Source organism: Carica papaya, chromosome 6 (assembly GCF_054855325.1).
Source record: "Carica papaya isolate Zhongbai chromosome 6, ASM5485532v1, whole genome shotgun sequence".
NCBI lineage: Eukaryota > Viridiplantae > Streptophyta > Magnoliopsida > Brassicales > Caricaceae > Carica > Carica papaya.
In genome coordinates this window covers 30,649,232-30,673,807 of record NC_142314.1, presented here as the reverse complement: position 1 = coordinate 30,673,807, position 24,576 = coordinate 30,649,232, and the positions used below count along the sequence as shown (strand labels likewise).

General features: G+C 34.1%; 2 protein-coding genes across 13 annotated transcripts; one reads left to right on the top strand and one right to left on the bottom strand.

Annotated features, from left to right (window-relative positions):
• The first annotated feature begins 1,022 nt into the window (after positions 1–1,022).
• LOC110816010 (squamosa promoter-binding-like protein 2) lies at positions 1,023–13,857 on the top strand. 8 transcript variants are annotated; one of them, XM_088206386.1, is made up of 7 exons: positions 1,023–1,321; positions 2,744–2,822; positions 2,965–3,720; positions 3,961–4,085; positions 4,331–4,594; positions 13,123–13,502; positions 13,603–13,857. In XM_088206386.1, exons 3-6 carry the CDS (start codon positions 3,020–3,022, stop codon positions 13,452–13,454), a joined length of 1,422 nt encoding a protein of 473 aa, XP_088062512.1. In that variant the 5' UTR covers positions 1,023–1,321; positions 2,744–2,822; positions 2,965–3,019; the 3' UTR covers positions 13,455–13,502; positions 13,603–13,857. The 8 variants fall into 8 exon arrangements, with proteins under 8 accessions (XP_088062512.1, XP_021899709.1, XP_021899708.1 ...); XM_022044017.2 differs by having other exon boundaries at positions 1,024–1,321; positions 2,778–2,817; positions 13,123–13,857; XM_022044016.2 differs by having other exon boundaries at positions 1,024–1,321; positions 2,778–2,822; positions 13,123–13,857.
• Positions 13,858–15,128: 1,271 nt separating this feature from the next.
• On the bottom strand, positions 15,129–23,921 carry LOC110807979 (Ran BP2/NZF zinc finger-like superfamily protein). Of its 5 annotated transcripts, none has more exons than XM_088222772.1 (10): positions 23,767–23,921; positions 23,375–23,420; positions 22,961–23,076; positions 18,761–19,034; positions 18,137–18,216; positions 17,837–17,882; positions 17,608–17,717; positions 17,361–17,385; positions 17,138–17,289; positions 15,129–15,294 (listed from the first exon to the last, which is right to left on the bottom strand). In XM_088222772.1, exons 1-10 carry the CDS (start codon positions 23,773–23,775, stop codon positions 15,199–15,201), a joined length of 954 nt encoding a protein of 317 aa, XP_088078898.1. In that variant the 5' UTR covers positions 23,776–23,921; the 3' UTR covers positions 15,129–15,198. The 5 variants fall into 5 exon arrangements, with proteins under 5 accessions (XP_088078898.1, XP_088078902.1, XP_088078899.1 ...); XM_088222773.1 differs by having other exon boundaries at positions 15,247–15,511; XM_088222774.1 differs by lacking the exon at positions 15,129–15,294 and adding an exon at positions 15,587–16,074.
• Positions 23,922–24,576: the final 655 nt, after the last annotated feature.

The following is a 24,576-nucleotide window of genomic DNA, read 5'->3' as shown; positions in this document are numbered from 1 at the left end:
ATTTAATTAAGTTACTTATTTATTAATCAACTGTTAGGACGTGGATTAATCTCATTGAAAAAGCTTCCATTGAAGACAAATTCACGTGAGTCTTCTGGCTTAATCATAAGCTTAGAACTTACTCTTTCAATTTAATTAATACTAATAATACCATTAATATGATTATTTTAGATTTAATTTTAATTAGCAATCACCTCAGTTCCCACAACAATACAAGACAGCACATATATATATATTTATTATTAAAATTAATTAATTAATTATGATAAGTAAACAAGTCGTTGGTTACTGAACCAATAAATCTGGTTTTTTGAATTTTTTTTTTAAAAATATATTATTTATTTAAAGTGAATTAATGACCCATCCATTAATGATCATTCGGTTCATTCATCAATAAATTAATTATATTAATTTATTTATCTAATTATCCCGACCATTACACCACCTTCTCATCTTGTTAATTACCATCCTAATGTCAATTACTTCTCACTAATATTTTAATATATATATATATATAGAGACAAAGCGACACCGTTTTGATCTATTATCAGATGAAGAAGTGTACAAAGGTTGGCAGCGTTCCACGAGTGTGTTATTGATGTCTGTTTCCTTATATTTTTATTTTTATATTTACAGCTAAAAAGTATAAATCTGATTGAATCTTAAAAATTAAAAATATTATTATTATTTTTTAAAAATTTTGAATTTAGTTTTTAGTAAATATTAAAGTAAAAATGATAATAATTTCAACGAGTATATTTATTAAATTTTTTAATCTAATTTAGAAAATATTAAATGATGATACAGTAGTTTATTATTAATAAATATTAGTTTTTAAAATAAATTTTATTATTATTATTATTAATTTTAAAATAAAAATATTAAATATAGAGTTAAGAAATGATGGTAAAAAAATGGTGGTAGTAGTACTGAAATGACAAGGGAGCTTTTTTTAAAACCGTCCAAAAAAGCAAAGCTGGTGAAGGGGTGTGAGCCCAGTGTACGTCTTTCTCTTTCTCTTTCTCTTTCTCTCTCTCTCTCTCTCTCTCTCTCTCTTCCTCTGTGTGTTTGTGTGGGAGAGGAATGATTTCATTTTTATCCCGAAAAAGCTCTCCTTCTCCTTTCCTTCTTCTTCCCTTCTCTCTGCCTTTGTGATTTTCTGAGATTCACTTATGGCCAGTAAATGACTGCACTCTTTTTTTTTTTTTTGTCAAACTTACTTATTTTTACCTCCGCTCACCTTTTTCCCGGAAAATTACTTCCTTCTATCTCAGATTCAGCTTATCAATCACCTATTCTCCTTCTCTATATCACATTTTCGGTAAGTAACACTAGTTTTTTCTTCTCTTATTTTCCTTTTCTTTTTGTTTACAGCAAATCTGTCTTTCTTTTTTCCTCCCAATTTTTCGGGATTCACGAGGAAAATACAGAAATATATTTCTTACGCCATTTTTTTGGTAAAATAGTAGAAAAAAATATATATATATATATTATATTAAAGAGAAAGTAATAATGATGGAGGAGGAGAACGGAGCTGCCATAATTTCTAAAAATGGAGAAACATCTGTTGTTTTTGCGGCTCCGATTTAAACATCACATTCTCGATAGTTCCGTAGTATAGTTTTGTTTTCGACCTCATAAAGTATAAGAAAAAATGAACTGCATATTTCCTTTATTCTTTCTTTCCTTTTTTTTTCCCTTCAATTTTTTTTCTACGACTTTCTTCGGAAACTTGACAAACGACATCGTACGGTACCAGAAGGTTTTTCCCGGAAAATATTGACCTTTCTTAGTAGATCCTGATAAGAGCCACAAAGGGAGGGGACCAAACCCTATGAGAGAGGGGACCAGGGCTTCCATTAAATATGGCTCCCGTTGTTTTTTACAAATTTTTTTAGCACAAACAATTATTTATCTTGGTTCTTTTTCGGAAAGAGACTGAAAAAGTAGCTAGAATTTTTTTTTTAATGGTAGATTTTGATGTTCAGCGATAATGAACATTTGTTTTAATAGTATGCTGGAGCCGTAGCATTTATGAGTGTGTTGGATGGGTTTTTAATGTTTTTTATTAGTTTGGAGTTTGTTGACCCAATCTTTTGGTGACTGCAAGAACGGGTGGGGTTTGTTGCAGTAAGAATTTGTGGTCTATCATGCGGGCTCTTGAACAGTTGTTGATTAGTCGCTGTGGGTCTTATTCAAGGGCCTACTTCTTCTGGGTTGCTCGATATAATGAATGTGAATTATTGGAGCTGAGACGGCAGTGAAAGGAAGAGAGGACGTTTTAAATTTTAACACGGGATATCAAAACGTGAGATATTGCTGTTGAATATGTTACTGCTTCGTGAGAATTATTGGAGAGAGAGAGAGAGGGAGATATATAGGCCATGATAAAGGTTGGAAAGGACATTTGGGAAATAGTTATAACGGGGTGGTGAATTTTGGATGGTTTTGATGAACGATGGTAAACTTTTTTAGGAAGTTGGCAGGTATCATTTTGAATAAGATGTTAGCTTCTTACTCACAGTGGAGGCAAAAGAAACTTTGCTTGGATATCCTGAGATTATTACTTCATTTGTGTGAAATTTGGATAACCTCAAGTTGTTTGAAATTTTTACTTCACTGCCCTATTAATTTCACTCGTTCAGTTGAATCCGTGATTACCTTTTTATCTTTTCATAAGTGGAGTTGGGTGAATTTAAACATTATCTCTGCTGAGTTTCTTGCATAAATCATTTCTGTGAAGGTGATTAAAGATCTACTTCATAACTGTTTATCAGACAAAGAGATGCGGACTTGCTGGTAATTTGAGATTTGAAGGTGAGGTATGTTCCTCGTAAGCTCGAGCAAATGTTCCTGTACAGCTTTGTGCTACTAAGTTCACTAATGTTTATTTCTTTTTTAAGTACTTCGAACCATTGATGTTTTGGTTTTAATCATGAATCTGTAATTTTTTTATTCTCATAGGATTTTGTGCTGGTTGCTTGTGCATTAATAACATGAGGAGTTTGTAACCTAATCTATGAGTTCTTGCTCTTTGATGGAGTGGAATTCGAAAACACCCTTGCAGTGGGACTGGGAAAACTTAATCATGTTGAATGCAACAACAACTGAAATTCCTAGAAAGTTGCAACCAACAGAGTGGGAAATTGATGGAGAGGGAGGAATCAATTCTGGATCTCTATATTCTTCTGGGGGTGGTGGAGGGAGCGGAGGTTCTGGCTCTGATCTGGGGTTTGCTGCTTTGTCAAAGAGCTCAAAATCTACTTCTATCAATTCTTCATCAATTGTTGAAGTGAAAACATCTAAACTTACTCTGGAGGCCCGTGAAGGTTTTACAGAAGATTTTAGCAGTAAGAAAGAACATGACAAGACCGAGGTAACTGGTACTTCTCCGACCCTCGAGGCTTCTGTAGGCTCCGGTGAGCCATTGCTGGGTCTAAAGCTTGGTAAGAGAACATATTTTGAAGATGTTTGTGCTGGAAATAATGCTAAGGCTGCGACTTTATCTGTCACTCCTGCATCTTCTGTCACTCCATTGAAGAGATCCAAATCCAATTCTCAGAATTTACAGTCTCCCCGCTGCCAAGTTGAAGGCTGTAACCAGGACCTTTCTTCAGCTAAGGACTATCATCGCAAACATAGAGTTTGTGAAAGCCATTCAAAATGCCCTAAGGTCATTGTAGCTGGTCATGAACGTCGGTTTTGCCAGCAGTGTAGCAGGTAAGAATTGTATTAAATACAATCATCCTATATTTGGGGGAAATGGAAACTCTGAAGGACTTAATTCCTTTGCTATTTGTTGCCCTCACATGGAAATGTTCTGAATACAGTGACTTTTCCTCTGTTCTTCGTTGTCTTGATGTCAACCTACTACAAATATGATGCTTGAGGATCTGGTTGAGATCCTAGCTTGTGATGTGTTGCATTGAGTTAATCTTTGCTTTGGTTGTCATGTCAAAGGTTCCACGGTCTGTCTGAGTTTGATGAAAAGAAGCGCAGCTGTCGCAGGCGTCTTTCTGATCACAATGCAAGGCGTAGAAAGCCACCGCCAGAAGCAGTCCAATTAAATGCAGCTAGGATTTGTGGTATTTCTTTCAATCTTGGAATTTATCTTTTAAAAATTTTCTGGACTCGATTTTTCTGTTTTCTGCTAGAATAGAGCATTGATAATAATGGCCTAAAATGTCACATCAGAAGTACTAGTAAATGTAAATTTTTATATTTGTGCCCTATGTCTTCTCATGGAATCTGTAATAAAAACACTGCTGTTTATCATGTTAAAGAGATCAGAGCACTATATGTAATCTGGGTACATCAATTATGTGTACAGATGGGAAGCAACAGATGAGTCTTGTTTGGAATAGATTTCCCTTTGTTCACTCAAGGGCTGAGGAAAAATTTGCTTGGGAAGGCACCTGTGGTTCAAAGTCAATGCAAACGAAAGGGTTTATATTAAACCCTGGGAAAGTTGGTGGGATTGATGGCCAACTGAATTTCCACAACCAGTTGCCTAATGCAATCACTACACATGATGATGCCAATGGCTTTTTACCACCAAAGACCCGAGGCACTACAGCTGAGTTCCTCAACCAAGGTATGTCTTGCTTTCATAATTGGATACGGACAGTTTCTTCATTGCACATGCTTTCTGGTTGTTGGGTTATATGCCACCAGAGTCTTGCACCATAATCTCTATCTAGACTGCTTGCATGATATGTATTTCATTCAAGCATCTTCCTGCGGAATGGAGCTAATAAGTCAATCATCATATGAACCGAGTTCACGTGGTAAATGAATGATTTTTACTTTAATTAGCTGCCATCTGCGTAAGACCATTAATGCTCTTCCTTGACAGGCAAAATTCAACCATAACCAATTCCCCAGAATATGTCCTCATGGTTTGCTAATAGATATAAATGGTTTTGTGAATGGAACTTCAGTTGCTGTATTCTTGAAATGATGGGTATCTTGATTTGTTGGTCGTCCAAGATTCCTGCATGTTGTAGTTTCTTGTCTTGCTAGAGGTTTCTTGATTCTTTTCAGGACTAACAAAAACAAAAACAAATAAAGTAAATAAGACAAGTACTTTTCTAGTAGTTCTTTTCCCAATTACTTGTGTCCACTACTTGACTACCTTTAGTCAAGGATTTCAGTACCCCACTACCTAGACTAAAAATTGAGGATTTCAATACTTCACTATATTAAAGACTAAACAATGTCTTTTGATATCTTATACATAACCGAAATAGTATCTTTTAATGGAAGATGTAGACCCAATAAAATCTCTACCTTTTAACGGCTAAAGGAGAACCAAATCCCTAACTTTCAACAGTTAAGCTGGAACCAAATCCCTAACGTTAAGACTCTCTTTAAGTTTAGAATAATGTGTGTTCTTCGTTCAATCACAACTACTCATCCTAGATATAGTTTGCACTAAAGCTAGTCTTACAAACACTCTTTTACAAAGAGGCTCTTCTCTTTATTTTTTCCTTGTTTCTCTTAACTGTACTTTGAGTCTTTATGCTCTTATTTGTAGTGGAAGAGCTAACCTTGTGAACAGAATATTGAGCATTTTCTTCCAGACTGCAGGTTCACAAATTATTATAATTTTCTGTCAACACGGTATCGATACATATATGCAGTAACTACAAACTGTCTTTTGAAAATTTTAAAACTTAACACGTGGAACATTTTATTCCATTGGTTAGTTCCAGAATTTGAAATGAGAATAGGTACTGATGCCCAGTTCTAACTAGGCATCAAATAGTCCAACAGTCATGAGGAATAATTAACTTATAATTCTATAGAAGTTAAGGAAAATTGTCTAATAGATGAAGAATTAAAATGGCAATATTTTTTAAAAAATTTCAATAAGGAATCTATTCGATTAGATTTAATTTATCTTCTACTAGTTAATTAATTACATGCCTAATTTGTCAAGATTTTATTTTGTATAAATTATTGCTTATCATTGAAATTACTTAAATCAAAATCATTTTCTTCTGCATTGTAAATGGGCAGTATCCCCTTGTTACCATTTAATATAATATTACACTTTTATTTTTTTAAAAAAATCATTTTTCTACTGACAAGGATTCCCGACTTTTTTTTTCACTCTTTTATGATGGTAGAGCCAAAATAAAAATTTTGTATTTCTTCCAATGTAGTCAATATCTTACTATACTGGTCGAATGTCAATATATTGCAAATAAAGTTTTGTACTTAGTCAAACTGGTCAATGCCAACTGATAGTGGACGTATTGGCCAAAATCGGAGGTATCGACCATCGGTACAATATTATCTTTTAGTTTTTTTTTGTCTAATTTTATGTAAAAAGTGGAAGTTGCAAATTTCAAAATTAAGTTCATTTTTATGTAAGAAAATTTAATACAAAATGTTTAATTTTGTGTTTGTAGTTATATCAGTACAATATTTTCATATTCTCTGTACTTTAAATTACAGTTTGAATTATTTCAATGCATTTGTAGACCAAATATGTAGATGTTGTATTATTTATTTGATAAAGGACATGTTACTTATATTTAACATTAAGGATAAAGTACTATCTTAGTCTCCGAATTTTTTAAGCTTGTTCAAATTACTTCTTTTAGATTTGGATGGAGAAAATAGAATTTGCTTAGTCTGTGTTTTCAGGAAAAAAAAAGTCCATGACCTTCTCTTTCCAACTTCATCTCTCTGTTCTCTTCCATCATTCATCTCTCTCCAAAAAATGACCTTTCATTTTTAATGTAAAATGAACGAAAAACCACGAAAAAAAATTTGGATGAAAAAAATTAAACACAAAATCACGTTTCTGCAGCTCTTCTCATTCTTCTTCTTTATCTTCCTAGAATTTCCTATTGAAAAAATGAACACCAACTTGTTGTCTTCCACAGTGCCCACTGCTTACTTCCAGCGTCTTGTCTGCTGCTCTTCTCATTCTCTTCATCTTCCTAAGATTTTTCATTTTCAAATGGTAGTGAAAGCACCCAGTGGTTGCAATCAATTCTTCCTCTTTCTGTGTCTTCCTTGCAAACCCTAGCCTATGCAATCTGCTCTCCTGTGTCAAAATGACACAACTATAGAAGAAGAGGAGTAGCAGCGGAGGCAGTCTCAGTCTCCATCTTCCTCGCCAATCCATTTTCTATCTTCAAGACTGGATTGGCAAAGCTCTGCAGATCTCAGTCTCTTGCTTCTTCGAAATCATTAAGAAGCAAAATATGACCTATGTTTTAACAAGAGGTTACGGACTTCATCCCTAGTGAGTCTCTCCATCAAGACTGACCACCTCGAGATTGACAAGGAGACATTTGTCTAGACAGAGGAAGGAGAGAGTGAGTGATATGAGAGAGAGACTAAGAGTAGAGAAGAGGAAAATGGGAAAAAGAAGAATCTGAGATCGAGAGGCTAGGGACTGAATCTTTTTTGATGATTTAGATTCTTGATTTTATTTTGGATTTTGGATGATGATTTGAACTTTTTTATTGTGATTTTGATGTTGAATTGGATGATGATAATTTTCCTCATTATCAAATTAAATTATTTATTATTTTTTGTAAAAGATAATTTTATTATCATTAGTAATAATATTATTATATATATATAGTTTTATATAAAATATAAAATAATAAAATGATAAATTTAAGAGAGTCACCTAAATTATGGTATACCAGTTCATATTATTTCAGTTCCATAACTGAGATACTGACTGGTATGGTATTTAATACTTTGATTTCTTTGTTTTGTCTCAATAAAAAGGGTTATCCTATAATAGGGATTACTTGTGTGCAATATAATATTATGTGATCAAACTCCAAAAAGAATAATATACTGTAACCAAAGTATTGGAAAAGAAGGTTATAAATGTGAAAATGACTTGACATATCCAGAATAATCATCCACTTCCACATAATGAGTCACATGAATTATTATTATTATTCATTATCCACTTTTATAGGGGAATTTATTCATGACAAATAGTTTTGTGATTCTCAGTCAACTCATGTCATCAACTATGAGCCTGAAGTATTCATTGGATAATATTTTCATGGTTTTATTACAAATCATCATGTAAACACTTCTGGTCAGTAAAAAACTTTATGAACACATTTGAAGAGCTACTATGATAAATTCAATATATCGAATTATTATTAAAAAAATCTAAATGCAGACAAAATTATTTCTTTTGTTTAAAAAAGAACTCCCAATCAAAAACTTGTAGAAGTACATAATGGTGAAAAAAATTATAACATTACAAGAGAAAAAGAAGACTTCTTCAATATTTTATTAAAAATATTTGAATATGTGTGGTATCTGATGTTATAGCATTTCTTCTCAAACTGCAAAATAAACAAAATTGTCCAATTGTTCTTTCTTATATGTCTTTGGTGTCCAGAACAAAGCCAGGAATATTATAGAATTCATTTGCAAATCCGCATTTAGCTTAATTAAGAAGTTGTGTAAATTATATTTTTATTTGTTTTGGGATGACGAGAAAATGATATCATAGTTAACAGAATTTGGAACACCTTGTTCCAATTCACTATGGAATATAAGGTCGCGTTTACAATTTTAGGAAGGATTTTTATAGTCTTTTTGTTGAACTGAATGTTCATTTGCAATTGGATTTAAAGTTTTGTATTTTCTCAAACATAACCTCTATCAAAATTATAATTGCGCCATTAAGTTCTTTCATCATTCTAGAAAAAGGGACCTTATTGTTCCTCACTGACATGAGAAGAGGAAAATCCCTTCCTTCTACATAAAAAATTGGGACATGTGAGTTGTAAGATGCATATGTCCTCAAGTGATAATACCTTTTATGTTCATTCCCCTTTTGGATTATGGAGCATGCCTTGTTGAGATCTGCTACTTAACTTTCAAATAAGCATTTTCATGTTCTAAAGTACATTTTCTTTTCTTAATAAATCATATCCAATGTTCAACCTAACTCTTCTTTTTTGAAAACCAACAAATTATTTTTCAAGCTTCAAAATTTTTTACCAAATTATTCTTCTTTGTTTTAAAATTGAATTGATGTTTTTCTCAAGACCGCTACATTTATGACCAATCTTTTTGAACTTGCCATATGGCTTATCATATAACTGAAATAATTCGTGAAAGATAATTGAATCATCAATGTCAGAATATACCTACGTTTGACTCATCATCTAGTGCCATCAAACAAAGGTTGGCTTCCTCATTCTCGTAATCTCTTTCATTGAAGTAGTATCTCCATATACGATGTCAAGCTTGTTTAATATTTCCTTCATGCCTTTACATGTGGACATGTGAGTGTATTCTTTTAGGTCCAAAGTGCTATGAGCATATTAATTGCTTTCACGTTGATTTGATTGCTTCTTTTATCTACCCATTCATTGCTTGCAGGGTTTGGATATTTGTTCACTTTGACAGTTTTGGTTGGAATTGTTTGTCACATATATTATCATCCTCAAGTATGTGCATCTTGGTACACGACATAGATTGTCATCTTATTCTTTCATGCGCCCCCTTGGTGCTTTTAATACCATACTTCATATTTTAAAGAGAGTCATTGAAGAATGGCGGAGCCTTGGTAGATGAACTTTCAAGATTTATTGAAAGATATTTGTGGTATGAGATTGCGCTCTAGGTTGTTAGACTTATAAAGTAGCAAGGAGACTTTGTTTGATGTTGTTTGTTAGTATAGATGGTAAAGACCTAAAATGAGTGAATAGTTTATCAGACTAATGAAGCTGAACTTTTTAAAATTCTTTTCGAAAGAATAGAGATAGAGGAAAAGTACATGACACAAATACTTCTGAAAAAGTTTGGTTCCTAGCTGATGTTTGCCTACTACCTTAGCTACCTTTAGTCAAAGGATTTCAACACTTTACTATATTAAAGATCAAACAGTACCTATAATATTTTAATCTCATACCAAAAAGATATGTAATTGTTCACCTCTATATAAAGGGTTCAAATAACACACTACCAATAACTTGAATTTTTGAGCTTTTGTGTGTCGGTGGTTGGAGTCCAAAAAGTTATTAGGTCAATGGTGCTTGGATGTGAGGCATCACAAATGGTACCAAAGCATGTATTAGCTTGGTGTCTCCAGGTTTGTGCTTCTGGACTTTATGGTTTTTTTTTTTAATTGCAATTTGTGATTGTGTAATGTACTGCCTTGATGAGGACATTAAGGATCGGAATCATGGAGATTATGATATATATCAATCTCATATCGGAAAAATACATGATTATTGAGTTTCATATTTCAAGTCATACACTATCAGTAACTTGAGTTAGAGTTTTTGAGGGACTAGTGTTTTTTATCCTAAAAAATTATTAGATTAATGATACTTAGACTCGGAGCATTACAATACCTTCTAATGGTCAATGCATATCCAAAAATGCTACCTTTTAATGGTTTCTTTAGAATTAATTAGTAGAATTTTAATGCCTAAAGTAGAACCTTATCCCTACCTTTTAATGGGGAAGTAGAACCAAACTTCTAGACTTAGACACCTATTAAGTTTAGAACAATATCTTTTAATATCCTTTGACACCCAAGAATTAAGAAAAGAAGAAAGAAACCTTTGAAAGGCTTGATTAAGCAACTTACAAGGTTATAAAAACTCAATGTTTGTTTCCTCTATTTTTCTTCTTTTTCTTGATTATCTTAATAGCACTACTTGAGTTTTTTACTTACAACGGAAGTGAGAGTCTTGTGGATAGAATGTTGAATATTTTTTTCCAAAATTGTAGCTTCATAAATTTTTATGACTTGAATGTCTTTTGAAAAATTTAGAATGTAACAATCATGTCACAACCCCTCTTTACAAAAGGGGGTAAATAACAATACTTTCTTAGGCATAATAACACTTCTCTTTTGGGCATAAATATCATAAGAATCATGAAAACATTTTAGAACAATTGTACATTAAATTATAGTAAAGCTGCTTACCTCACTTCAAGCTTTCACTAACCAACGATCCTCCCAAACTTTCCACCTTCCTCTCAGGTTAGGCAATATTTTTAATATTTTGGCTATAAATTCCCTCTTCCTCTACTGGATTTTGACATTATTTCCTTCTTAGAAATCATCAAAATTTTTGCTTATAAAATGGTAAATTAATACTCAAAAACATAACTGAAGTCCATAGGAAAAATTAGCACTTACCTCCTTAGAACTCTTGGGTTTCTCTTTCTCCTTGATTTCTTCAATTTTTATCCTTCCTTTCTTCTGTTTTCTTTCTCTTCTCCTTCCTTCTTCCTTCTTCCTTTCTTCTTCTTTTTCTCTTCCTTTCTTTCAGCCTTAGGCCTTTTCTTTCTCTCTTTTCTTTCCTCTTCCTCTTGGCTACAGCCTTTCTCCCTCTCTCCCTTCTCTCAGCTCTCTTCCTCTCTTTTTATCTCTTTTTCTTTCTGTTTTCTCTTGTCTTGCTTGATCTTCCACTTCTCCAGGCCTGCTATTTACAGGAGTCGGGGAGGCCTGGTAGGAAGACACCTCACCCAAAAGCTGGAAGACAAGATGCTTGACACCGGACAGCTTCTTGCTTCTCATCACTTCTCTAGCTCGCCAACAAGTTAGTTTGTTGGCTGAATCTTGTCTACAACTGCCCACTCACATCCAGCATTCTCTCCTTGATCGATCTGATCCATTTGTGTCCCAATCTCAGCCACATTTTCTCCACCTTTCTCCCATTTGCCGCCAGCAGTTGTTTCCCACCTCCATGACCAACCAGCTTGCAATTTTTGGGGCTGTTTGGTGTCCATTTGGTCCAAGCAGCTGCCTGATATCCCTCTTGGATTCATTTGACCCGAGTCCATGCCTCAGCACCTCAAAGTTTCACCACCTAGCTAAGGTTTAACCTCAAAGAAGAAGCTTGCCAAGAGAAATTTCCAACCAGGGGAAATTTTCCCCTTCCCACAGGAAAATTCTTCTTGTCCCTTTTTCTCCCACTTCAAATGTTTTTCTCGTATTTTCATTTTGTTTTCTCATATGCGTTTTCTTTATACCACGAATGCTTTCTTCCTTTTCCACTTTTCTTACCTAAGGGAAACACTCATTCCCTCATGGAGAATTTTTCTCCCTCACCTGGGAGATTTTTGTCTCACTCACCCTAGGAAATCTTTTTCTTGCTTTCTTCCACTTTCCTCATTTTTTTCTCCCTCTTGAAATGTTGTTTTCCCCTAGAGAAATTTTTTTTGGCTGAGAGTATCTCTTTCTCTTCGGGGAAAATTTCTTGCCCTCGGGAATTTTCTATCCCGGCAGTAACTCATTCCTTTCCTTTTAATTTATCTAATTTGTCTCATTCTTTTCTAAGAGTAAATTCCTTTTAATTTTCCTAATTTTCTCTTCCAAGAGAAATCTTATTCCAACGGTTATCTCATAAGAAGATATATTATTCCAACAGCTAATTTCAGAATTTGAAATAGAGTAAATTTTAACTGCTAGTTTTAAGTAGACATCACATAAACTCCACACTTATCCGGGCAAATTATCTTATAGTGCAATTAACAGTTAAGAGATCTGCCTAATGGATGAATTAAAACGGCAAGAACTGAATGAAATTTCAATCAAGAACTAATTAATGACATGTCAAATTTGTCAAGATTTGATTTTTTTTATCAAATTAACTCTTTAACATCAAAATTATTTTATCAAAATCATTTTCTTTAAGAAAAAGGATCCCAACAGAATAATCATGAGAAAGACCTTGATCTGGTTGGAAGGACGGGGAAAAATGAATCTTCAACTCTTAGTAGTCTTGGAGAGATAATGTAATAATGTGTCTAAGATAGGAAACATATGATAAAAGGAAGCTTCAGAAGTTGAAGGTGAAACATATAGATATAGCTGGTAGTTTAAAAATCCATGCCGAATGTAATGGTCTCCTTGAGGATTCTAAGGACCAATAGCAAGAAAATGGTTGAGAAACTGTGGGACTCGTGGCTTACAAGGGCAGATAGGAGAATCATGTCTATTATTTGTGGGACCTGGCATTCTTTTCTAGACCAAGCACAGAGACAGGCAGGGTATTTGCTGATTAGTAGTTTAAAACTATGGTTATTGATGTTCAACTTACCAGGTGATTTTTGTTTTTTGGAGAAATAAACTTACCAGGTGATTAAATTGTGCAGATGTTGAAGAATTTGCGGTCTCTTCCAATCTGGGCGTGACACAAGAATTTCATCGTGCTCTCTCTCTTCTGTCAACAACTTCTTGGGGTTCATGTGAACCAAAACAAGTTTCACTGGACCACCCACAGAATAATATTCCTCAACCTGCCATGCAAGCAATTTCTCAAGCTCTTCCTTGCACCTCATCTGAGTACTGGCGAGCAGAGCAACAGTCTGTTGAACCTCAGGTGCATTCACTGAGTTCACATGGTGATCGCAACAATCACTTTCAGGAGTTTCGCTTGCTCAGAGCACCATATGAAAGTGATTTTTATTCCAATCAATTAAACTGACTGCTCACTTTGATCAACTGTGTTCAGCTTCGGAGGTTGTAAGCTAAGGTGGGTTAATTAGTTTTTGTTTGGCGCCTAGTTAGTTATAGTTGTTTCCTCCCCCCAGGGCTTTATTTTTTTGTTGAGGGGGAAAGACTGTTGGTTGCAGGCTGCTATTTTAGTGGTTCAAAGTGTCTGGCTGGTCTCCCTAGGACTTCCCACTGGTGAGTGACAGTCTCACCATTGATGATCACTTCCAATATCATGATTTTAACTCATTGGTATTGTTAAATTGCTAGCAATATGACCGGAAGATTGTTATTGTATTGACTTCAAAACATGTAGCGGAGGTGATGACTGTGAATTGTTTATGATGCTGTGTGGAACTTATTCTTAATCTTACATTTTATTGGAAGATATTAAAGACTTATCTCTTTAATTTTTAAGTGAAAAAAAAAACAGATTTTTAATTAACAAAAGTTTGGCATTGACGGTTTTTAATTTTATGAAAATTTTGTTATTTTGTTGTTTTCGATGGTACTTCATTTTTTTAGGTAGATTAAGTGGAATTTTCGAATGAATTCTAGGCTATATTTGGAATAAATTTAGAAATTTCTTACTTAATTTGATTGAAGATATATGTAATTTGTCTTACAATGACCAAAAAGAAAAAATGTAAGTGCATGTAGAATTTTGTGAAAATTTTTAGTAAAGCTTGAACTAAGTTCTGATTTTATGGAATTCATGCGAAAGCCTAAATTTTATTGTTTCTTGATTAAAATAAACTTAAATTTACGACTAAATCTTACATAATTTTAAATTTATTCTAAATATAATCTTAACTTGGCTTTTCAAATAAACTAAAGTGGAAGAGAATAATTTCTAGATCTTCAATTTGTTTTGGATAGTTGAGCAAAGGGATGAACAGATAATAAATATTTTAGAACTTTGATAAAAAGATATAAATTATTAATAATTAATCTAAATTACCAATGTCAAATAATATGTATTAAGCAGAGGGGCCCTCCCTACCTTACCCAATAAGAAAAGTATTCTATTTACGTAAAATTCATTTAAAGATTGTCTAATTTTTAGACTTAGTTCAAATGTGGAAGAAACACAAATTTTAAATTTTAAATTTTAAATTTTAAAATTTAAATAAATGCAAAATAAAATTAAAATAATAATTTCAGGTTCTATCAAATAGAATTTTTTTAAATATATATATATATATATATATACTATAAATAACCTCGTAGAACTAATAATTTTTACATAAATTCTACAAAATAAATTCCTCTTTCTGATCAATTTGCTAAGACTTGCATTTTCACTTGCGTATTTCTAGGAGTTGGGCCTTCCATTTACAAAATGTCTCAAATTAAAGCTACTCAATTATTTTCATCTATTAGTAATAATACTTTTTAAATCATTTACTGGTCATTACTTAATTTGCCTTGAGTGTGAATGTTTTGTGAACCTTACTTTTCTGAAAAGAGATTGTTTTTCGGGCTGTTAAATGGGGTAGGAGCGATGTTAAGTAGAGATGAAGAACATGGTGAATTTTTGTATTGATTAATTAATAACGAAATTACCTTATTTAAAAAATATTCAATTCGTATTAAGGCACTTTCCCGGTCGAAGTGGGTGATAAATCTAAATTAGAAACATTAAAAAACCTAGCAAAACAGTACATAAAAAAAATATAAAATATAAAATTGAACCCACATATTAAGGCAATAACAACAGTTGATATATCCATTTTTTACCTTCTAAAAGTTACAGATAATCGGAACTTCTCTTCCTCTTCCTCTTCCTCTTCCTCTTCCTCTTCCTCCCATGGATGAGTCTCAGCATTGTGCTTTCCCCCAGAAACAAAAAGCCACCATCATTATTTCCCTAATCAGACAACTAAACCAAAACCCTTCAATCAAGCCTAATTGCTACGATTGGGCTCATGGCCCATTCAAGATATGAAGGAAGTCACACCCCATGCTCTAAGAAGCCAAGTCTGTGCCGCAATTGGCTAAAAGCCTCTTGCTAATCCACCTTGACCCATCATCCTCCAGGACTTTTAACTTCAAACAATCAAATATCATGCTCCGATTATATGAATATATATGACGCGACCATTTTAAAAAACAATAAGGCTCTTTGATTATATTTAACTTAAAATTTGATTGAAGGTCCACATAATGTTGTTTTCAGCCGGCACAAGATGCAAAATTGATGCTATTCAAAATCTGGAGTGCAAAAGCAATCCTTGATAGTAAAAAATAGAGTGCAAGCTGTGAGGAACAGAACAGACATTAGACCACACAATGTAATTTGCATCCTGAAAAACCAGTATTTAGTCATGTAATCGAACCTCAACTCTGATAAAAACTTATGCATAGATCAGACTCACTATTGAATTAGATCTGAGAACAGTGGTCCCACTAATTTTGAATGTCTAAACCACCAACAGACAATGCCCCAATCAGATTGAACTAATGACCATATATGGGCCACTAATTGCCATTTCCCTGACACAAATCAGATTGACAGTACTACAGCAGTCATGTGCACAACTTGCTTTCAGATTTCTGTTAAAGCTTCAGAAGGCCCATCGTCATTTAGCATGCAAACATCCATGTGATTGCTACAATGCACTATGTTACCATGTTAGTGTACAAATGAAATGAATCAACAACCCCAGCTGCCAAAATACAAGTGCCAGATCTTGCAGTTGCAGGGTGCAGATTCAAAGCATTATGCTATAAACACTATGTTAAGATTTGCCCATAATAACATCCTGAACTTGAAACTTCAATCCAAACCAAGGTCCAAAAAGGAGGACCCCAATAAAGCAAGTCAACAAAACCAGATGCAATTATGACAGACATTATGTGTGGCACCTATCACATGCCAATCAATTCTTAGGGAGAGACAAGTCTGTGTCCTAAAAGGAACAGACCATACACCAGGACATTCTCTATGTGACACCTAATTAAATTTAAAACTTGGGAGCTCAACGGGCTTCTTCTAATTTAAGCCTCTCCAAAACAATGTACTAAGAAAATAGTTTAGAGACAAATTTCCAAAACCAAATGAAAACCAGAAATATGCAGCCTCCAAGTTTTTCTCTGCCTCTAGTAACAAACTAATAGTTCATGGTAACAGTACGCACTAGAATAGATGAGTTGATCCAGAGAGTACAAACCTAGCTTAAAAGGAAACCAGAACCAACCTGTAAAATCTTTCCAGATTAGGATGGATGACACAATGCATCAAACGATCCATAAAGACCAAAATACCATTTCAATAATACAACACTTGACACTGATCATAAGAAGGTAGAGTGACTTGACAACCGCTGCAACATGAGGACGAAAAGACTGACTTTCAAACACCCATAATTGAGCAACGCTGGATGACAACTGTGGACCTTCTCAACCCTCAAACATGTCTAGTACTCACTGGAACATTACACAATTGCAAATCAATGGAAGCTAAGGTGGAAAACCAAAATTAATGAGGTACATTCATATTGTGTAAAATAGAAGATGGGAGAAAAGAGGGAAGTGGCCTCTTTGCAGAAAATTATTCCACTGATTAACTTGTAAAATCAAATATTTCATGAGTTGGTGATGTAGATACAGAATTAACGAAAACATCATTATTAAGGAACGGATGAAAATACAAAGAAGTGCTGCATGACGAACCTGATCATTCTCCTCTGGTGCTGGTGAGGGGGACTTCTTTGATTCAGCTGGTTTATCAGCCCCACAATTCTGTCTGTTGCACTTAGTCCTGAAGGGATAGTTTATGTTGTTACATTTCTCACACTTCCAGCTCCCCTCGGGCATTTTTTGTTCTGAATGGTATAAAGTACGTCAGTACCAGACTAGAAGGAAAGCAAACCATTGTAATGCATAACAAACTTACTGGAATTTTTATCTGATTTTGCAGCCTGCATTTGCATGGAAGTATTTTCAACAATCAGAAAATCAATAATAGAAAAGTAACATGAAAGTATCAAATAAGAATCATGTAGCAGAAGAGAGGAATTAAAATAGTAATATAAAAATGTTAATATCAAAATATAATCAGGAGAAAATGAATCATGCACTAAAACTTGACCATGAAACTAATTCACTACCTTAAAATTAACCAAAATAAAGAATGCACAGACCTGTGATCCAGGCTTTGGTGTATTGCACTTCCTCATGTTACAAACGGTTCTAAAAGAGAAGTTAATATTTCCACATTTTGGACATGTCCAGTCATTATCACGAGTTGCATCTAGACGTGCATTATAAGCAGAAGAATGGAGTTAGTGCAAAAAATTTGCCACAATAATATAGTTGTTGATTTCAACAGCCACAAACAATCATAAATAATCCTTGTAACAAAATCCACACCTTTTTTCTGGAATTTATCATCTGGAAAAAATCCTGGCCTTGGCCCCTACAAAGAAGTAGTTCGGTAAAGTTTTAACTCACACATACAAAAAGGGAACTCATACCCCTCCCTCCCCCCCCCCCCAAAAAAAAAAAAAGAAAAAGCAAAAAGAGAACACAGAGTGATGCTTCCTTAGGGGCAAATTGCCACATGTAGAAAATCTTATTCACACTATCAGTCATTACATGCAGAAAATTTCACTCAGATTCTCAATCCTACAAAAGAGCAACCATTCCAAAGAAATGGATTTCAGTACATACCATAGCAGCAGCAGGGCTCATGGGCAAAGCCAAACCGTACCGGTCCATTAATGGAGGCATGCCATACATTCCACCTGGTACTGAAAAATTACTGTTTCGTTAGCGAAAACACTGGATATGTAGTTCCACACGCACTGGCTCAAAGAAAACAAGTTGGATAATATCAAAAAGATATATATGTGCATTGATAAAAAGGTCATTCTTATAGAAACCTCCTTGTATTTCCATCATTGTATCAAATAGCTGATTTTTTAATTAAATCAATGCACACTGTAAATGTTTTAAAGTCACAACATAATCACATTTTTCTGTTAATTTTGACAGATCAATTTTTTGTTAGTTGTGTTTTAGTTATTCATCAAACAATATGCTCTTCCCCAATGCCATTTTCTCAATGGACAAATCAAAACTCAATTAAGGTGTTAATCGATACCTTTTTAAAACTCATGGGACCAATTTATGAAATTTAAAAATTAACAGAGGCATAACAAAGATGAAAAAACAAGGAAAAAAAATAATGATGCTAAAATTGTGGCTGCTTCACGCACGTACACAAGACTAATGAAATTGAAATAATCATGGAAATTAGCATTATCAAATTCGGAAAAGAGAAGTGAAACATACCATTACCCATCATGGATCCACCAGAATAAGGGGGTGGTCCAGACAAATGCAGTGGTCGATATGGACTGCCAGCAGAAAGCCGGGTACCATAGTTATAATGATAGGCTGAGCCTCCTGAAAATGGAACATCATATGGAGGAATCGATGACCCGTTGAAGAGGGAAGAACCATAAGGTGGCACACCGAGATACATTGAAGATGGTGCACCAGAGCCTACATATGGTGTTGAGGATGAAAAATTCTGGGGTGCTTGCAGAGGCTTGGCAGCAGATTTCTGAGGACCAGGTATGAAAATATCACAAATCAAATTCAACAACAATAAAATTCTGGAAGCAAGATGGGATTAAATAAAAAACTAAAGCCTCCGACCTTAATAATGAACCAAAATTTATCCTTCCTTTTTCTCTACCTTTTTCGTGGGGCAGGGGTTGTAAAAGTTTACATACTTTTTTTTAATTCATTGGATTTGAACACATATTTGGTGGAGGCAAGCCTCAAGGTCACCAATATTCATTACTACATTGGATAGTTTGACCCATAATAATACAAGGATAATGAAGATTATGTCAAATAAAAATAAAAAATAAAAAAAAAACAGCTCCTCATCACAACGTAGAACATGGAGTCCCACAGCGGAATGACAAGATGACACCACAGATAGAAACACATAAGCAGCCATAAATAGCATTAGCATCTTCCTTTCTAATATTTTTTCCTGTTCAAGCCTAAACACCTAACTTCTCAAGAAGCTACCAGTTAAGCCTCGCACTTTATTTTGTTGATGAACAATCTAACAAGCAGGATTGGCATAAACATGTCCAACTGGAACCTTGTGTGAATCAAATATTGCTTAGTATGAGCATCATTTTGATAGAGGGCACCAACAGTAAGAATTATAGTATTTGGAGAGAGTTTATTACTTATGTACTTCATTATGCTTTTACATAGATTTTGCTTCAAATTCCAATTGAATGGAATGGGAATGGGCAAACAATATAAATATGATACAAATTCAACTGAAATTGGCAATTTAATCCTAAGTCAACTCCACATGCAATTCAAATGTTTTTGTGGTTCATTCCTCTAGAAGTGAGAACACAAAATTGTGTAACCGAAAATAGGAAAGCAATTAATTTAATTATGTATCAAATTATAAATTATAACTGATTTTATATACCAAATAACAAAATTTTAAGAATTGAATAGGAATAGAATAGATTTGAACCAAATACAAAGTTCATAATATTAGGATTTTATCAAATGTTTAGAACACCTTTAGATTTCCTATCAGGATTCTTTAATTATAAGTTAAGGAAACACTACAATATTTTGTACTCTCACTTTTTGACTTTTGAGATCAATCCAACTATTCAGCAGAAGTCCTTGAAAATTATCTCAAAATCTTTGGTCGTGTGATGCAATCAAGTCTTAAAGCGTAATGCTTAAGAATTCCTCAAACACCCTAGATGTAATATCTAGGTTTATCTCAAATCCCAAGTGGTAAAATTAAAAGTCCCTATGGTGTATCCTAATAGGATACTAAAAGTCCCTATGCTCAAATCCCTAAGTCGCAAAATTATAACCTTGGTTTTTCCTACACCAGTTGGTGTCAAAACTAAAAGATCCCTGTGCTCAAACACCCAACACTCCGCATCCAAATAGATCATCCATATGGAGAAAATACAAACCTAACCCAGAAAATAAAGCTGTCAACTAAGATCACCAACTACCAATAAGGGACGACTAACACAGCCCTAGCTATCAGATCATAGATATCCATCAGCCCATACAAAGAAGCCTACTGTTAAAATCAGAAGAACAATGCACCATTCACCCCCAAGACATGCACGCCTGCTATTCCACCATGATGTGACCACCCCAAACCCATTATCACACCCAAACTCTGATCTCAACACCCATCGCCAAACAAGTAGACCACTAGAACCCCAGTGTTGACTGGTGACAAAAAAAAAAAACAAATGAGCCTCACTTGCACATGGTCATGAGTGAGACTTGTCAATTCCACATCGTTTAACTAGTTCTGCCGATCTTTTTACCATACCAACACATATAAACCGGTTCAAACCTCCTTCAAAACAGTTTACAACAATTGATGAGATTTTCATATTCTTATCCGACTCTTCCTTTTTTTACAATCTTTAACAACAAATTCAAGCCTAGAAAATGGTAACAAGTACTAAGGTAACAATCAAGTAGATAATTCTTCAACAAGACCACGAAACTTTTGAGAGGTAGATACTCTGGTACACTTCTGGAAGAATTTCAAAATTCTTGTAGTGCTCAAGGTGCCACCAACCTCAAAGCCCCAGGTTGCAAAGTAGCTGTAGCTAACAAAAGAATTTCTAGAGACACTGCTGGTGACATTACTAAGGAAAATAAAAGTTAAAAGTCCTACTTTGGGGGAAGAATGGATCCTAATTTCTTCCTTGGTTAGCATAGCACAATGTTTCTCAAACGACTCAAATTGCCTAGATGAAACTTGTTGATTGAAAAAAAATATGGTGGTACAGCATGGATGAGAACCTAACAAGAACAAGACAACCAGCAACTGAAGCACCAGATAAGATGAAAGTTGCTCTTCCGGAGAAATATTTTCTTGCCAACTATTTGACAGTATCTGTGATCAGGCTTACTTCTTAACATAAGCCAGAATGTTAATTGATCGAGTATACACAGAAACTTGAAGTGTTGAAGATACAGATTCAATTGGAAGAAAATGCTAGGAAAGCGTCATCTCCATTGGCACCAAAATTAAGAGCTAACATTAAAGGAGAGTTGATTCATCAACCTGCAGCAACTATAGCACAAATTTATTAATTTTCCCTTAATTAGGAAGAGTACTTGAAGAACCCATCTTGAGAAACATTAGGTCTCCAATTACAAAGTGAACCTCCACAAAGACTTCAAAACATAACATGGGGCCAAAGAATAATGGATCAACATCAATTTCCACTACTCCTACCAAAGGAAAGGAAGTTGCTTGCTTTAGGTGTGAACAAATTAGACATATAAGCTACCAATGTCCGAAGACAAACAACGTGCACCGTGGAATGAAACAAGAAGATCCGATGGCAAAAAGAAACAGGATATTTTAGTTGATGATGAGCAAGTGGAAAGCTTTTGTTTATGTTTAGTTAGCCACGTCTTAACAGCTTTTAAAGTGGAGAAAGATGATTGGCCCCGTACTACCATTTTTCAGAATTTTTTTATTATGGAATCAAGCTAACAAACTTGTTATCAATCATGAAAGCGTTATGAATTTGGATTTCAACATCAACAATGGAACTTCTCAATCTTCCAACAAACACCACATTCGCAACCTTACCAGGTAATATATATATATGGCATAGTCATCTCAATAGCAAAAGAACATCTTGTTTCTTCTCACTGTGATGTCTACAATGAATCTCTTATGCCATGTCGACACATGTACGTAATCCATATTTTTCTTGGCTGCCCCAGGCTTTAAAAGTGATATAAATCAATATGCAAAGAAATGGAAAAGGTATGAAAAGAAGGAATCCCCATTAACATCAAGACATTGTTAATGAAAGGAGAAAGTGGCTACAAATTATAGCGAAACAGGAACTATAAGGACAAGCAGATATGGTTATACTCATTTCAAGAGAGGAACACAGTGCATTTCAATTTAAACAACCTAAGGCAGCATATTCCCAATATCTCAGCCTTCACAAGAAGTCCTATGCCTTCAACCTGACAGGTCAAGTTTTTCTCAACCAGCGAGAATTGATAAAGAATGTTGGTAGTAAAAATTTTAGCAGTATATGGAAGAATAGTTTTATTATTTATTTATGTTATTATATTCTCAGCTAGATTAGGATTTTATCTATGTTTTAAATACCTCTATTCCTATTAGGATTCCTTAATTATAATTGGATATGTTTTAAATATCTTTTGCTTCCTATAATGATTCTTTAATTATAATTAGATTAGGATATAAATTGAAGCACTATAAATATTTCGTGACCTCCCTTTTGAGAATTGTCCAAATACTTAGGACCGTGTGATGTAATCAAGTAATGCTTACGAATTTCTAGGGTGTAATAGCTAAGAACCCTAGGTGTCCCTGAGCAGACAATTAACACTAATTTTTTCCTACATCATTTTAGTTTCCAAACTCACACCTTGATTCGTATATAGTTAGTATGGTTGACTTACTGAATTATGATCTGCTGGCCTGGGTTGAGTACAATTGCGCATATTACAAGTTGTCCTAAATGAAAAATTGACATTGCCACAACTAGGACATGTCCAATCATCTTCTCTTCTACTACCTACAAATAATGACACACAAATCAGCATATCAATCTAAACAGTTAACCATACCAAACTCCAAAAATTAGCTACTAATTAAAAGTAAACATCATCCTTCACTCGTGTTATTTTGGCTCCCTCTATAATCCTTCTTCCCCTTTAGTAGGTAGGGAATAAAGAGATAACATCTTCACACACCATATACCATAAATAAGATCAATGACAAAAGGATATTCCTCTATCTGGGTTTTGCCTGTCCAAAGAGAAGAAATTCACAAATCCAATAATATACTAAGAGTGCAATTACAAAGAGCATACCATCAGTTCTAGCACGCTTGGCCGCGGAGGAATTTCTGTTATCCACCTATACATAAAAGCAACAAAGTTATTCAAAACTATCCGAAGTATCCAAAAAAACATTTGAAAAAAGAGACGAATCCTAATCCAGCGGAACCAAAAGCGCTCTAATCCCATAGAAACCATTAACCTGGATTGAATTTGCAAACACCGTGTACAGCAACCCTAAATAGCAGAACTGAGCAATTGATAACTAAACAACTAAATGTTCCCGATAACTCAATCAAGATTACCGATCTTCACAACGAAAAAAACCATTATATCCGTTATCAATAAAAAACCAGGCTCCCAAATTTTCTTTTGAATTAGAAAAAATAACAGAAAATCGAAATGATTAGAAGAAAGGTACCCACCTGAGACATAGCGGCGGCGATAGACAGTGCGGTAACGGGCTTCTTTTCGAATCGAGAGAGAGAGAGAGCGTTGGGGTTCGGCCTTGCCCTATAGCTAAAAACTAGAAGTCTTATAAATGGCCGTGATGGAAGAAAAGGAAATGGTCGATAAATGGGATTGGTCTCAGACGGGGAATGTTTCGTGTGCTGCCGTTTTCATAGTACCGCTTATCACGGCATCGCTGATCTTGTGACACGTGTGGAGCCCACGAATCTGACGGTCTATGATGTAGGATTAGAGTAATCTCTCTTTTAGTGGACATAATAGCAATCTGAACTGTATATCTTGAGTCTTACTCTTTATCTTTTTAAGTAAAAAAAAAATTACATCCCACAAATTAGTTTTTGAATTTTTAAATTTATTTTAAACATCTAATATTATTTAAGTTTAGATGGAAATATCAGATATAAATTACTAACTTGTTTGAAAAAAAAAAATTATAAAATAAACATAATGTTTGTCTACTCTATTATACTAATAAGAAATATTAAAAAATAATACTAATGTTAATAATAAAAAATAGAATATAATTGTTTTACATTTTTTACATATACTTACTAAATAGATATACACGTATTTGTATGTGTGCGTATGTGATGCATACATAGTTTGAGCGGCATAAACGTATAAACTTATGGAGGAGGATGCATATACATATATATTAAATTAATTTTAAAAAATAGTTAATATGCATGCGTATATTTGTATAAAAATATACTAATGTGCTTTTAATGTGCAATAGTTAATATACATTCTTGTATTAAATTAAT

What these genes read in the sequence shown, in the direction of transcription:
- LOC110816010 (XM_088206386.1), top strand. Translation starts at nt 3,020, where the DNA reads ATGAGTTCTTGCTCTTTGATGGAGTGGAATTCGAAAACACCCTTGCAG. An exon ending in AAATGCAGCTAGGATTTGTG is followed by an intron (nt 4,086 to 4,330) that starts GTATTTCTTTCA and finishes TTATGTGTACAG; the next exon opens with ATGGGAAGCAACAGATGAGT. An exon ending in AGCTGAGTTCCTCAACCAAG is followed by an intron (nt 4,595 to 13,122) that starts GTATGTCTTGCT and finishes TAAATTGTGCAG; the next exon opens with ATGTTGAAGAATTTGCGGTC.
- LOC110807979 (XM_088222772.1), bottom strand. An exon ending in TGAGCCCTGCTGCTGCTATG is followed by an intron (nt 17,883 to 18,136) that starts GTATGTACTGAA and finishes ACTTCTTTGTAG; the next exon opens with GGGCCAAGGCCAGGATTTTT. An exon ending in CACCAAAGCCTGGATCACAG is followed by an intron (nt 17,386 to 17,607) that starts GTCTGTGCATTC and finishes ATGCAAATGCAG; the next exon opens with GCTGCAAAATCAGATAAAAA.